This window comes from Pseudonaja textilis, chromosome Z, assembly GCF_049901715.1.
Source record: "Pseudonaja textilis isolate UNSWEBS1 chromosome Z, rPseTex1.2, whole genome shotgun sequence".
NCBI classification, from domain to species: Eukaryota; Metazoa; Chordata; class Lepidosauria; order Squamata; family Elapidae; genus Pseudonaja; species Pseudonaja textilis.
In genome coordinates this window covers 53290265-53306208 of record NC_142008.1, presented here as the reverse complement: position 1 = coordinate 53306208, position 15944 = coordinate 53290265, and the positions used below count along the sequence as shown (strand labels likewise).

General features: G+C 39.0%; 2 protein-coding genes across 14 annotated transcripts in view; one reads left to right on the top strand and one right to left on the bottom strand.

The window, feature by feature from the left end:
• ASTE1 (asteroid structure-specific endonuclease 1) overlaps window positions 1-14489 on the top strand; it is a 32067-nt gene extending 17578 nt beyond the window's left edge. The window contains exons 5-6 of one of the 2 annotated variants that reach the window (XR_015740155.1): window positions 10248-10407; window positions 11523-14489. Coding sequence is in view for 1 of the 2 variants with exons in the window: in XM_087916698.1 (XP_087772824.1) it covers window positions 10248-10311 (64 nt within the window). In the remaining variant the exon portion in view is untranslated. Of the gene's footprint in view, window positions 1-10247; window positions 10759-11522 lie in introns of those variants that run through there. The other variant, XM_087916698.1, reaches the window with a different exon arrangement.
• ATP2C1 (ATPase secretory pathway Ca2+ transporting 1) overlaps window positions 1-15944 on the bottom strand; it is a 99912-nt gene that overhangs the window by 3504 nt on the left and 80464 nt on the right. For all 12 annotated transcript variants that reach the window (XM_087916683.1, XM_087916690.1, XM_087916687.1 and 9 more), the window contains 5 exons: window positions 8113-8210; window positions 7122-7172; window positions 6063-6229; window positions 3346-3414; window positions 446-562 (listed from right to left, as the gene is read on the bottom strand). In XM_087916683.1, coding sequence (XP_087772809.1) covers window positions 446-562; window positions 3346-3414; window positions 6063-6229; window positions 7122-7172; window positions 8113-8210 — 502 coding nt within the window. The remainder of the gene's footprint in view (window positions 1-445; window positions 563-3345; window positions 3415-6062; window positions 6230-7121; window positions 7173-8112; window positions 8211-15944) is intronic.

The window sequence follows — 15944 nt, the reverse complement described above, 5'->3', positions numbered from 1 at the left end:
ATTTGTCGACCAATTAATCAAAATAAGCTGAATCCAGACTAGATTAGTCATTGGAATCAATGAAATGTGAATGTGACTATTCTTGGCTTTAATCCAATTAACTTTTTCTGATACTACTTGCAAAATATATTACCTATGCAATCTCACCATGTCAGTATTTCTTAAAAGCCATTTACCATTAGTAATTTAGTAATTTCCTTCAAATGTCCTACAGCCTACTGGTGATACTAAAAAGCAATATTTTGAAAATGATACAGGAATAAATATTTAATGCAACAATTTTCAAGTGCTGTTTTGACAGCTAAACCAAAAATTTGACATAACTGCCTTTTGGATGGAGGGAATTGTAAAATGTTCAACTACAGACTGCAAATTAATTATATAAGAATTTTTTTTAAATGCATTAGCTTTAGTTATGCAATCCTTGAAACATTAAAAAAAATACCTTTGAGCTGGAGGTCCATCCATGATAATGTTGATCCATAAGATCTGCATAGCATTGAGAGGATTAGGAAAGTTCATTAATGTAGCCAATGAGATTAATGTCAATGCAGCTATACTCCTGTTGAAAAAAGTTATTTCAAAAAGCTGTCAGCAGAGCCAAAAAAAGGCAGGATGAGCGAGAATGTAGAACAGAAAAATACAATATAAATGAATAGCAAATAAATATACATATACAATAAAAACCCAATTGCTTTAAAGCAGATCACATAAGAAGGGGTATTATTTGGGGCAACATAAATTATAGCTTTCATATTCGGATCACACAGCAATTCAAAATTTACAATATCCCCTGCTACTGAAATCGAGCCAATGATGTTTTGTCTACTTGATAAGAATATGCATTTTGTAACAATTGAAATAAACTGAACTTTTCTGTGTTTATAAGAAATCAAGGCTCTGGTAAGAAAATGTTCTTGAACGTTTAGCCTACATGTTAGTAGTGTTGGAACCTGTATTAATTTGTATATGTATCAAATCTGAAGGCAATTCCAAACTTGGATATGCTTAGAGAATCTCTTCCAAGTATTTTGATATATTATAAAATACAGTGTTTTCCAACTTTCCATATAGTGTTTTAACAACCTCTACTGTAAATGCATATAGACTGTGACATCATATAGACATCAAGTGTGAAATAGTACTTTCTCATATGCAGACATGCCTATATAACTTTCAGAATTGAAACAAATAAAGCTAATGCAGCAGCGGGAATGAGAGGATCATAGATATTAGTGTCATAGTAGATTTCAAGACAGATATAATGGTAGTGGGTTTTTCCATTCTCTGAATTCTGAGGTTTCATTTAGTAGCTATAATTAAATCATTTAGCCGGAGCTATTTGTTATAAATAGAACATGGCTCCTTTTTACATAAAAGCATCAATTAATATTCAGAGTAATGTTATAGAGCTGTAAAAACAAGCTAGAAATCTATTATAATTTCAAATTAACACATCTACTGTATCAAAATCTTTCTTATATCAGATGGATGAACATATATCACAAAACAAATGTGGATGAACATATATCACAAAACAAATGTCTTAAAGGTGTTATATCTACCTCAAACAAAATATCTGTTTTCTGTCATTTTAAGAACATTGCTTAAGCAATTGAAAAGGGGTGTCAAACTGAAGGCCTGCAGGCCGAATTCGGCCCATGGGGTGCTTAAATCTGGCCCACAGAGCCGGCCTTGAAATATCAAAGGACCAGCCCACAGTGCTTCTGCTGGCCAAATGAGCCATGCAGAGGCCCCACGACACTCCCACATGGCCCATTTTTGCTGGCAGAGTGCTGCAGGAAACAGGGCAGCCTGAAAATGGGCCATGCAGGGCCTCCACTCAGCCCATTTTTGGCCGGCAGTGTGCTGCTAGAGGCTGGGGAATTACAATGCTGATCTGGCCCTCAAAGAAATCCAGTTTGACACTCCTGCAATAAAATGTGAAGAGAGTTTTGAGTATGAAACATCTTGAGTTTATTGAGTTTCATATCAAGCAGCTATCATGTAATAAGACCAACCATTCTTACACAACAGTGAAAGTATTTTCAAAGAGACTTACAAGCCCTGTTCCTATTTAATCCTGCTACAATGTGGGGAAAATACGTACCTTAGCAGATAGACAAAACTATCCAAATCTACGATTAAAAGCTGAAAAATCTACTGCATCTGTTTTATTAATCCAACATTTATTAATAAAACTACCTAATTTATATCTGATTATTCATGCAGTTTAAATATAGGCTGCCAAAATTAAGTTTTGTCTGTACAAATATTTTGTTCAAAATCTCATGTGAATAACTTATGTACAGATTTGAATACTAGCTGCAGATATTACAGTGAATTTATTATTTAGAATTATTATTAGGAAATATTGCAGTTAGGGCTGAAGAGCAAAAAGCATGCATGAGAAGCAATACCAAATTCAGTTTATTTCAAAATCAGTCATGCAAACATCTATGTCAGGAGTATCAAATTTGCATCATCACAGTGGTATCACGTAGGGGTGGGATTCTACCTGTTTGGACCAGTTCTAAGAACCAGTTGTTACAATTCTGTGCAGTTCAGAGAATCAGCAAATCTGACTGGCCCTGCCCCTCCTTGCCTGCTCAGTCATTCCGTATCTCACGTGCCTGCATTGTGCCTTCACCTAATTTTTTGGTAAGTTGCTATTTTTCCTTTATTCCCCACCTCCTCCCATGATCAGCTGTTATGACTTTCAGCTATACCGGGCTATTTAGATTAGCTAGAAAGCAGGAAATCGTCAGATTTCTTGCTTTCTAGCTAATCTAAATTGCTGTTGTAGTGCTTTGCCTTTGCCCAGGCAGCTTCCCTGAGACCCAGTCAGGGGTGGTATTCAGAGGATTGGGGAGCGGGGAGAAGTGGCCTGAGAGCAGAGCTGAACCTTACTTAGGACTGAAGTTTCTATTTTTCAATGCAGACTCAGGCAGCAGATTGCAGAAAGCTAGATCTGTGAGTGAATCTGATTCTGCAACCAGCTCAATCTGCCTGCCTGCTTTGCCTGCTTTTGGGTAAAAGTTGCTCTTTTTTAATAAAAAATTCAATATTTACAAAAATATTTACAATATTTACATACAAGGCACGCCCAGCCAGTCACATGACCATCAAGCCACACCCACAGAACTAGTTAAGAAATTTGAATCCCACCCCTGGTATCACGTGACACATCAGGACTTTTTTCCCCTTTGCTAAACTGGGTGGGAGCGTGGCCAGCACATGATGCATCGAGCCCACAGGCCGTGAGTTTGACAGTCCTGATCTATGTAAATGATCCTGTAAACAAAATTTATATTAAGAAATATCTGACACTTCTTCCAAACTTACGTGCTAAGTTGAAATCTAACAAAATTTTTAATATTATTATAAATTCCTTTACCCTCTTCAATAGCAAACCTGAAATACAAAAAGAAAGATAAAACGCTTAAAGAAAATGTATAATGAAAAAGTAAAGAATTGGACATCATCCTGAAAACTCAATGCTTATGACAATTTAATTTACTTTACATTTAATGTTATCTAAATATTTTAAAAATTAATTTGGTCTCTTTGTTTTGGTATATAAAAGTCATCAAAATCAGAAGGAATGTGGTAGCACTATATACAATTAACAAACTTCATTAAAAGGCATAACTTTGCTTGCTCTTCCTGAGATTCATTCATGAACTTTTATTATCCAGACCCATAGAAAATAATACATCAAGACTTCAACAATTACAGCCGCCTCATCAATTTTAACCTTTACTTGTATATGTAATAAATCCACTTCCTTGATGACACAATAAAATTTTACAATATAAATATAATATAGGAAGGCTGCAGATTGTCATGCATATATACATGCTTCTAGCTTACACCAACACCCACAATCATATTTATTAGAATCAAACTCTATGCTACAATTATAGTAGAATTGCTCAACTAAAGGGATTAATCCAATCCAAGTGGTTTTTATTAATCCAGTAGACATTCAGTAGGTTATATCCACCCAATGAAATCAATAGTCAAATCAATTAAGCAAAACTGATTTCAAGGAATACTTATTAAAAATCACCAAAATCAAATAACAAAGCACCACTGTCTTCTATAATTCACAATTTAGGTCTCTCAATTAGGAAGTTACAATCAAAACTACATAATGACAGTGTGCTTTCTGAAGGACTAGATGGCAGGTTCATCTTTGTAAGAAGATAACCAACCAACCTGAAGCAAATTCCCACAACCAACAAGCAACGGAATAATGATGCTAACATGGAAATTTTGAGTTTGAAGTCCTTAGTTTGCACCTGGTATTAACTCACAACATAACCACGGGATTGCTGGCATTACATAGCGTATTCCTCCATTTTTGCTTGTTGTGGCCCCATTATAAAGCAACCTCACAACAAACTCACATTTGCCTCCACATTTATACCAATAACTTCATGATAGCCCCCCCCCCCAACTTTATTCACTAGATTAAAAACATTCAAATCCTTTTCATATTTTGTGAGAGATACCATTTTCTAGCAGCAATGCTCCTTTGATTCTATATAGGACAAATACACACAAAAGAAATTAATTACACAAAATAAATTAATTGACACAAGTTTGATATCAGGACTCAAGATCAAGATAGCACCAGAGGATTTTTAACTTTCCAGAGCATTCAGTACAGATCACAAAATAGTTACTATGGAATGAATAAACCTTGCCAGCACAATTGAGCAAAAGTTTGCTGAACACACCCCAAAAGATTTCAGCCTATCACATAAAGTCTCAACAAACAATGTTTTTTTTTAACACATTACAATTGGTAAGAAATTTACTGTGTAATCTGCATCTGCATAACTATTGCTTTCCTCCATCATCCCAATTTAAATCCTCTATCAGTTGAGCCATGCAATGCATCTAATGAAGTAAACTGTAGTTAAAGTAGCTTATGCCTTTTAATAAATTGTGTTAGTCCAAAAAGGTGGTATCAGATTCCTCTTCATTTTGGCTGCAATAATGGCTATTTTCCCATGATATGATAAAAGTCACTTTTACGTCAGTTTTTAACAGTGTTTCATGAACATATATTTTAATAATATATATTATTATTAAAAAGCATAAATATCAGAGCTATGGATGGCCCTGTATTGATATTTGTTCCCAATATGATGTAAATATATTTAAATACATTTAATTTTTAAAAGAATTAATTTTTGTTCAAATGAAAGAACTTCAACATTAAAATTACAGAAATAAAGTGATATTTCATTTCATATTTCTCAACCATGAATTTTTATTGTTTATTGGAAGATATATTATTATAGTAATATAATTTTATTTGTACAATAGAACACAGAATGTTAAACATAAATCTTTTTATATCTGATACACTGAAAATCTTTATTTTATCCATTATCTATTTTTCTTCTTGTTCTGTATTAGAGATAAATACTTTTACTTTTGTCCCTTGTACTTGATAATTTTGAGTATGATTAGGATTATTATTATTAGGCATTGTTACATTAGTTAGGAGAGTACAATGCTATTGCAGAGTAGTAGTTTTGCTTCCTATTTACTAGGTTTGTCAGATACACATTTGCATGCTTGCTATGGTGCACCAGAAGAGGGTGAGCTAGCTTTGCACCAGAAAGACACAGCAGCTCTTTCTACAGTGTCATCCAACCCCACCCCACCCGCTTCTTCCTTCAGAGCTGCCTTGCAAATGTGCACCCCAATTGGAAGATTCCGAGGGAGCAAGAAGCTGCCTGCCTGCACAGAGCACCAACTTGCCTCCCCACCAAAGTGGTGTCCATTTAACTACTCACAGAGGACATGCTTTCAAACTGCTAGATGGGAAGAAGCTGAGGCAAATGGTGGGATTTCACCCCGGCACACAGTGCTAGAACTTGAGCTGCTGGAGCAGTGATCATCTCCAGCATGATTAAGCCACTGAGCCACCACACCTCTTTTTATTCTATGGAATGCCAATTACTTTCTACACAAATGATACCATACCAATAATAAAATTATTATTATGTTGCATCCAGAATGGTCCTACAATTCAAACGTACATTATTGTTTGAAAGTCATCATCCACCAGGATCATATCAGCTGCTTCTTTACAAACATCAGTGCCGGTCTGCCCCATTGCAACTCCAATATCTGCAGCTTTTAATGCTACCGCATCATTCACTCCATCTCCTGTCATAGCAACTACTTCACCATTATTCTGAAGTGACTAAGAAAAAAACAACAACACCCCAAATGTGTCAAAATATTTTACTAGTCTAAGATGAATATATGCATTTAATGAATATATGCATTTAAACATTGCCTATCTTCTTTTATGAAGCTGAAGATTTCATGAAAGCTCTCTATATACACCTCTATATACTAGTAAAACTCTTGTGCCTTTTTGCTTGAATCCTTAATTGGGTTAATATGGAAAGTATTATTGAACCAGGGTACTTCAAATGGACTAACTTATAGAATACTGGGATCCATAATTCCTGTAGGAATGAAATTTGGGGAAATTATGGCCACTTTTATGCCATTGGATATGTCATTGCTGTTGCCACATTAGTCAGCAGCATGCTTATTTCCAGTGCTCCCTAACAATTTCCCAAAAGTCGATGGAGAAGCCAGAAAGAACTGTAAAGTTGATTGTTATTGCAAACCCTCCCTGCTACTTTCCCACTAGAGGAGGGGAGGAGGAAATGGAAGGGGAAGATTTTTAATGCTTCCTGCAAGCCTCTCACTTTGAAACTCAATGGGGAAGCTGAAAGAAAGTACCAAGTCGCTCTTGATTATTTTGCCTGACTATGATCATTCTGTTTCTCTGTTTAGGTAAGAAAATATATCTGAAACAAAGACCCAACAAATCACATGTTGTCTAGTATGAGATAAATGTATTAAAAGTTATTTAATTTTGATCTTTGAAATTAATTATATAAATACTGATTCGCTTAAGTCAATGTTTCAAAGAAAACATTTTAATTTTAATTATCCCAGACAATTTTTAATGTTGACCTTTATCCTGAATAACAGCATTGTCTTGAAGAGCTCTAAAGAATTTCAGCTGGTTGTTTTTGAATTAAACAAGAATGCTTGTTTTGAAAATAGATACATACCTTAACAATTTTCAGTTTATGTCTGGGGCTGGCTCTGTAGAAGACTGCTACCTAAGGTGGAAATATTAAGATTTTTTAACTATTGTAAAAATGAAGCTTTACAGTTAATCTTTTGCTTAGAGAGACCTACAAACAAGAAGACAACTTAACAGAAAAGAGAAGTATTTTTTCCAGTTCTAAATATTCTTTCTTTTTCCCTAACTACATTCATATGGCCTACTCAGTCTCTCTCACTCTCACATATCCTACCATGATTCCAATGAAAAAAAAAAGTTAAATGCTCCAAAACCTACAATGATACTATTTCCTCTTTAAGGAAATACAATGCTCTCAGAAGGAAATATAAATAATTCCATACAATAACAAGAAATTTTTAGAGTTAAGATATCCTGTATACATTACCCTAAAGAACTTTCTAGGAAAACAGCAGTCATGAGACATACATTGTGTTTACGAATATTTACAAAAATTATATAGTAGTACAATTTACATCCATAGGAGTATAAAGAAATAAATAGAGGAAGGAAAAAAAATACATTCTTTCTGTGAAATGATATGGAACAATAGTTGTTGTATGGGATGCATTATGTCAATCAAAAACCAAAAACAACCCTCTTAAATCATTCTTACTGAAATATAAAAAAAAATTCCTCAAGATAAAAAATGAACATGATCCTCTAGGTAAAGATAGAATATTTAACATTTGCACTATTTTGTCAAATGTGACTTTCTTTTTAAAGAATATTGTGTTGCATTACTGAAACAAATGTTGAAAGAGAATATACAACTATGTTTGTTTCATAACAATAAAAATCAGAAGCTATATGTGAGAAAATTGTTGTTCAGCTTTTTAATTAGGTAAATAATACATTAATATGTATAAGCATAACTAGCATATATACTTTCTTAAATGATAGAGCACTGAAATCTACTTCTATACAAACTCAAAAATTCTCTATCCTCTAAGATCACTTCTCAATTTATAATTAACCTTAGATGCTATTTGTGAAAGTTGCTGTATATCCAATGCATCCACTTCTTCACCCGAGATTGATTGAGAACTTTTAGAATACAATCCCAAGCGACTGGCTAGAAAAAGGAAAGAAAATAAAATTACTTAACAACTAAAGGACCCAATGGACTTGGATTCAGTGGAATTGCTGAATTCTCAGTAATCATTTTGTCATCTAATCATATGTGTAAAGACATTGAAAATACACATTCTACTACATACTAACATACTACATACATACATGTGTACTATGTATGTGTTTGCACCCACCCGCGTGTGCATACACACACACACAGAAATTTCCTTTCAGTACACTGTTAGAAAAGTTCAAGAAACATTTATAGCTCCACATTGTCTTTTTAAATAATGCTAGCAAATGCAATAATAAAATATAATGCTTCAGTTTGCAAGTATAAAAGTAAATTATTAAATAAGTTATCATGAAAACTATTCCTGTTTGTACAATTGATTGGTCCTTTAAGAAACAGGCTCAGATAGGCCTATAGCCTTTACTGTCTTTAACTGTCTTCTAGCTTCAAAAATATTAAAACAGTTTCTTTTTAATAACTTTCCAATAACAGAATCTGAAATAAAATAATTACAGGTGGTCCTTAAACTCTTATCGGTACAAGATAATAGAAATGTGTAATAGGAAGGAATTCTTGTGAATTAGATGCCTATAAACTCATCTGCTATTCCAAATATGTTGGGCTAATTTCCAGTATAACAAAGCAAACCAAAATCCACTTTTCTCTGCTTTGTGAACGTGGGATATTACAGCCAAAAATGCAGACTTCAAAAATTCTCTTTGGAATAAAGACTGATTTGGAAATTCCCCATGTACACGCCAAACTTCTGATTTTAATGGCAAAATTTGACAATTTTGCAGCCACTTGTGATCAACTGGGAATCACGAGTTCCATTGTGATGAATGAAATGCAGCCTTTCATGGTGTCATCTTTTTAAACGTTTTGGAATTTTACTTTTCTGACTGCTTTTTTAAGATTGAAAAACTTTCAGAACTACAAGTCTACCAACCACTGGGCAACTTTCCTTTCAATCCATTAAAACAGAAAGAACATTGAGCTTTGTAAAATCTTTATTTTTTGCAATATACAACAAGGGGTGATTTAAGAGTTGTTTAGGGAAAGATTATAAATGTGAAGGCTCCCTGAAACTAAAGACTTTGAAAATTAATTTAAAAAATCCCCTTGTGGTGATGCATCAGCAGACTTCAAGATTAATAAAGACAATTATTATATAATTTATATAAAATAGAAAATCAAACAAACTTACAAATGACATGATTTTAAGACTAAGAAAATAAAATATCTGATTGTCACTATAATCAATATGAATTATGTTATTTCAGAATAACTATGTTAAGACATGAAATGAATTTTAAAAATGGAAGAAAGTTTAACTATCATTGCTTAGGAGAATTTATGTGATAAAAATACTGTATTTTTCAGTGTATAAGACGCCCCCCCCCCCAAAAAAAAAGTGGGTTGAAATGTCTGTGCGTCTTATACAGCAAATACTGCCGAAGCACTGCCCACCCGCTGGGCCCTACCCTTCAGCCTCCACATCCCAGCAATTTGCTTCCTTGCAGCAAACAGCAAGGTCAGCTTCAGCGCAGCCTGATTAGCACAAGCAGCTGATTGTTGTTGGTTGGATCGGCCTCCCAACGATCAGCCCGTTTCAGGCTGCAGGATTGCCATCGCCTATTGTGCGCCCCATTTTCGGCCTTGCGTGCTCCATTTTTGGCCTCCGCGTGCCCCATTTTCAGCCTGTTCCAGGCAGCAGGGATCAGAATGGGTGGAAAATGTGGCATGCGGAGGCCAAACATGGGGTGCACAATAGGCAATGGCAATCCCTGCAGCTTGAAACAGCTGATTGTCGGGAGGCCGATCCAACCAACAATCATCTGCTTGTGCTAATCAGGTTGTGCTGAAGCTGACCAGGCTGCTGTTTGCTGCAAGGAGGCAAATTGCTAGAAGGCAGAAACAGGGGCATATTGTTCCCCTTGTTTTTCTCCCCCAAATTTAGGTGCATCTTATATTTTGGAGTATCTTATACTCCGAAAAATAGTCTAAAAAGTTTTTTTATTTCAGACACATACCTGTTTTGACAACTGTTATGATAAATGCTGGATCCAACCTCAAAACTACCCAGTGACAATGAAAGATACAGAGATCTAGGTGAACTGAGAGAGAGACCAACTCCGATACTCTTCTGGCTGAAGTGATCGGCACCAAGAAGGCTACCTTCAGAGTAAGTAGATGCAGGCTAGCCAATCTTTAGAGGCTCAAGTGGAGCCTTAGTCAGGGACTGCAACACCTTAGACAAATCCCATGTAGGATACCTGTACTACAGGAGGGCAAAGATTGGCCACCCCTCTGAGGAACCTATGGACTATATGATGATGTGCTAAGGACCCCAATTTACCACAAATCAACACTGAAGAAATAGCCACAACCTGACGATGAAGGGTGTTGGGAGAACAGTCCCTATCCAGTACAGCCTGTAAAAATTCCAAGATGTTTGCTACAGAGGCCTCTAATGGCTGGATGTTTGATTTGGAGCACCAATGAGAAAACGCTTGCCAGGTAGCATCAGAGATGTGAATAGTGGAAGATTTCTTGGAGGCCTGAATGGTTTGGATCACTTCATTAGAGAGATGGGTGCGTTTTAACAAGCTCCACTCAATTGCCAAACTGTCAGTTGTAGCTACTGGGGCTCTGGATGGATCAAGGACCCCTGGAGGAGAGATATATCTTCTTTAGGAATCTGCCAAGGATGAACTACTGAGAGACCCATTAAGTCTGCAAACCATTGGCACCGAGGCCAATAAGAGGCCACTATGATAATTTCAACTCTTTCAGTCAACAATTTTTGTACCACAGCTGACAGGAAAGGCAATGGAGGGAAACCTGGAGTCCATCTACCGCAGAGTGTGTTGGTCCTTTCAGCCCTCAGGGAGGCAAATCTAGAAAAGAATCTAGGTAGCTGAGTATTGAGAGGGGTGGCAAACAAATCCACCATCAGAAATCCAAATCTTTGAGTAATTTGCAGGAAGAGGGAAGGGTGCAACCTCTATTCCGTGTGGTCAATAGTAGCTCTGCTGAGCCAGTCAGCCTGCACATTATCCGAGCCAGGGATATGCTCAGCCCGAATGGACAAAAGGAATCACACTGCCCATCTACCCAAAGCCTCTGCTTCTAACATAAGGGATTTGGACCTGGTGTCCCCGTGTTAGTGGGCTTTGGTGGCTACATTGTCTGTCAAGACGAGGACATGTGTGCCAGAGATGTGATGATTAAATTTCCTGAAGGCTAATTGGACAGCCCTAAGCTCCAACCAATTGATGTTGTATGCTTGCTCCTTAGTTGACCAGATGCCCTGAGCCATATGAGAGCCCAGATGGGAGGCATCAGTCATGAGAATGAGTGTCTTCCACCTTGAAGGACAGACCCTTAGAAATGGCTCTGGAGAGCCACCATAAAAAGGAATGCAACATCTGCTTAGGCACTTAGCCCACAATAAGGAGTGACTCTTACCGCCCTTCTTATGAGGCAAGAGAAATGATTGGAGGGCCCTGGCATGGAGTCTGGCCCAGGGAACAATACCAATACATGAAATCATCTTACGTAAAAGTTGGGAAAGATGAGCTAAAGGAGTGGCGCTCTTTCTCATTATACGCTTTACCAGCAGCTGCAGGTTGTCTTCCCTGTCCTGTGAAAGAAAAACCTGACAACCCCAGGTGTCAATAGTGGCACCCAAATGAAGCAGACAAGTGGAAGTATTAAACTGGTTTTTAGTATTTATAGAAAAACCAAGATCCTGTAATACCGAGATGGTAGTCAGCAGGTCCCTCTGAGCCTTTTGAAAACAAGAGGATAGTATCAAAATATACTGTTACTCAAGATTCGTATTAGTGAATTTGGGTGGTCCCTGACGTCCAAAAGGTTGGCGACCCCTGATCTAAATAACATTGCAGACGCACCAGGAAGGAACATAGGTGCGCTTCCAGGGTAGCCAAACTTTGGTGAAAACTCTAGGGGTGGAAGATAACCCAAAGGGAAAGGCCCTGTATTGCTCTTGATAACAAAACCTTAAGAAACTTCTATGTGAATGACAGATTGTAATGTGTAAATAAGCTTCCATCAAATCTATGGAAGTGAGGAAGTCCCCCTGCCTAAAGCTCTCCAGAATGGACTGGAGAGAATACATTTCGAAATACCTGCAAACTATAAATTTATTGATCCTTTTCAAGTCAAGAATTCGCCCTCCACCCACCCACCCTGAGGCCTTGGGGATGACAAAGAATCTGGAATAAAACCCCATCCCCTGTTGGCCCTCCCAGGACTTTGTTGGAGCTCTGAGCTCCAACAAGTGCTGGATGGCTGATTCCATGAGCCCCCTTCTCATCTTATGCCTAGAAATAGGGCAGGAGGTAAAAAAAACTCGGAGGAGTGGAGTAGAACTCTAGTGAAAGACCCAATTTTACTGTAATTAACACCCAGGCATCTGATGTAAACTCTCCCCATTTGTCCACCAATGGGAAAAGTCTGGGAGACATTAGTGTTGGCGATGGAATGGGCAACTTCCTCCTCCTCAAAGGGTTGTTTGCCCAAGAATTGTTGTCTGTCCTTGCCTGAAAGATATGGAGGAGGCTCAGGACGTAGATAGGGGGCCTTGGCTAAACGCTGGAAGCCGGATTCAGAGTCCTCCCGGAAAAATGGGTGTCTGAAGTAAGGGGCAGGTCAATTCTCTTTCCTCTTATATAGCAATGGAAGCACCTTTCTCTTATCCTTGGTTTTGACCAGGAACGGTTCTAAAGCTTCCCCCAAAAGCTTGTCCTCTCACACAAGGATCGATGCTAGCTTCCACTTCTTCCTTCCATCGGCCTGCCAATTACGCAACCAACACATATATCTGGCTGTCACAGAAAAAGCGATAACTTTGGTGGCAAATCTGGCCCCATGAAGAGTGGTGTCCGCTATGAATTCATTTGCCGCTACAATCTCATTGAGATCCTGATGGATATGGATGTCTGCTGCAGGAATTCTTTCTTGTAGTTGCTTCAACCATTTTAGTGAAGTTCTGGTGAAGAACGAGGCTGCTGTAGATGCCTTGCCCGCCCAGGCAGCCATCTGGTCAGTAACTCAGAGAGAGAAATGTGTTCAATCCACTTTTCCACGGCCTTGAGGACGTCTTCCAGATCAGAAGGAGCCAAAACAGTGGAGGCCAATGCTGCAACAGATGCATCCACCATGGGCACTTGAAGACTCTTGGCAAGCTCTGGACTGACACTGAAAAACCTGCGATCCGAAGACAAGGGATTAGGTTCTTAGCAGGAGACTCCAGCTGCTTCTGAATGACCTTCAAAAAAAGCCTAGGAGATGGGACCACCTTCTTTCTCACCGTAGGTTCGTCGAAGAGAACATCCGACTTGTGGGAGGCTGAGCAGCGGCCTCCTCTTCATCCGCATGCTTCAGATTGGCCGTGTTTCTGGCTTTGAAAAATAAAGGGGTGAATAACGTATGCTTGAAACAACCTGTGAACACTGGGATCTCAGGGGTAACGCCCTCATCCTCTGACATATCAGACTGTCTCTTGTTTGGTTCGCCAATCAAGGAATGCACAGCAGCCACAGATGGAGCATAGGCTGATGCAGAAGGAGACACACGTTCCTGAATCAAGGAACCCCTTTCTGACGGTAGATCCCAGGAAGGTTCCACAGAAACCTCAGATGCCACTGAAGAATGCCGGTCAAACCTATGGATACCGTCAGAGATTTCTTTCCTGATAGCCCTATCAATCAGGAGCTGTAGATTAACCAGGACATCTGTTCAGAAGGCTCAGCAGGTCTAAGTCCAGCAGCAGTGGGCATAAAAGTGGCCTCCACTCCAGGCCTACTGCATTCTTGCTCCTGTCAAAGAACTGCTCTGAATCCCCCATGAGGATGACCATAATGACTTCCCTCAGCCTTCCTTCCAGCTGCATCAGGGGACCAAGTTTGGACTATGGTCCTGGAAGAAGGTCCAGGTTCCTGATCCTGAAGGTCAACCTCACTGTGATGTGAAGCAGAAGTTTCCTTTCCTGGAGATTTTGTCTTAGAGGCCTTTTGCACTTTGCAATATGCTTCTCTATGACCTTCTGGTGTTTGGAAACATCCTTCTACTCTGCCTTAGAGGCCTTCTTAGCTCGCTGCTTTCCTGTTTGCTGCTTAAAGCTGATGGAGCTGCCCTGTGATATATCTTGCTGCTCTGGGGCCCCCGCCATCAGCTTTCAAGATCTTTTCTACTGCTTTGCATCTTTTGGCTGCCATAAGTAACGGGGGGAGGGGATATGTCTGGGAAGAGAGCTGGAGGTGTTACATTCTTGTGTTGTGTAAATGAGGAGTGGGGGGGGGAATATAAATTCCTGCTCTTAACTTTCTATTCCTCGCTTAGCTTTCTTTCCTCTGCGCAACTGCAAATTCTTTATCAAAATATGTCAAGGTCAACGGACAGAGGCCTCATCACCACCTGAAGATGCTCACATGATCATATTCACAACTTTTAATTGGAAGACTCTTTTGAACTATGAGGGGTGGGAACGTTTCCAACACTTTGTATATGTGGTCTGTGCACCTAATTTCTTAGATTCAGAATTCTATTTGATGCTACCACTTCATCTTCAGTAAAAGATTTCTTTGCTCTAATCTAAAGAGTGTAAGTTTTTCTTTCTTGAATTTTGAATGGAGCACCACCTGGCACCCGCTGCCTCTAGGGGCATCCGCCATCTGGAAAGCAGAAGGCTTTCTTGGACTAACAGTCCTGTGCAAGGAGAAGAACACACAAAGGGTTTTAAAAACCAGGGGATATCTTCTTATTTATCCCTAACCTCTTCTTCAGCCCTATGCAACTTCAATAGGAGATTTTAACACCTCCTACTAGATTCTGAGTTAGGAACAATTTCCCCACCAGAATGAAATAAATTAAACAGGGCCTACCCTTTGGTGTCTTCGAGCCCAGCTATGACGAGAGACCAATGGCCTAATGCTGGCCAGGTGCTGGAGTGGACTGGAGGAGCAGGCCGAACCTCTCCAAAATGGCCGTCTCAGGCCTAGAAGACTTTCAAAATGGCCACCAGCAGTCACAAGGTGATTCAAACTGGCTGCTTGTGGCCACAAGGCTTCCTGCTTCGCCGTGGAACCCCAATGGAGGTTCCCCAGCTTTTGGCTGCTCCCTGGAGATCAGGGGCAGCTGCTGGGCTGGCCACCCAAATCGCGGCTCTCCTCTTCACTGCTGAGGCTCGGAAATGGCCTTGCACTCCAAAATGGCTGCCTGATCTTCACGGCTTCCTCTTCACCGCAGTGGCCTGAAAATGGCCCTGTAGCCCTTGCCGGCTGCTCTGGACTGCCAGAGCAGCTCTCAGCTGTTGTGTGGTTCCAAAAAACAGCTGAGAGTCAAAGCCGCATGATTTTGAATTTTGACGCTTTTTTTCCTTTTTTTGCTTGTATTGCTTCAAGTAAGGCTGCCTTCGGAAATTTGCATCCATCCTGGCTGAGGACTGAGTCAAAAGCTCGGAGGAATCACCCAGAGTGGATGGAGCTAGGCTAATCAGCCTTTTAGACAGACTCAGTCCAAGCAGCTAGGACAAGAGCAACCTGAGCTCCCTTACAAGGGAGAAAGAAATATTTGTGACAAAGTTAAGGGTTAGTTGGATTTTAATAATCATTATGTTAGCCTAGCCATGCAGTATTGAGAATATAGAATAGATACAAATTCAACTAGTGCCCAAAAACACATTTATGGCTTCTA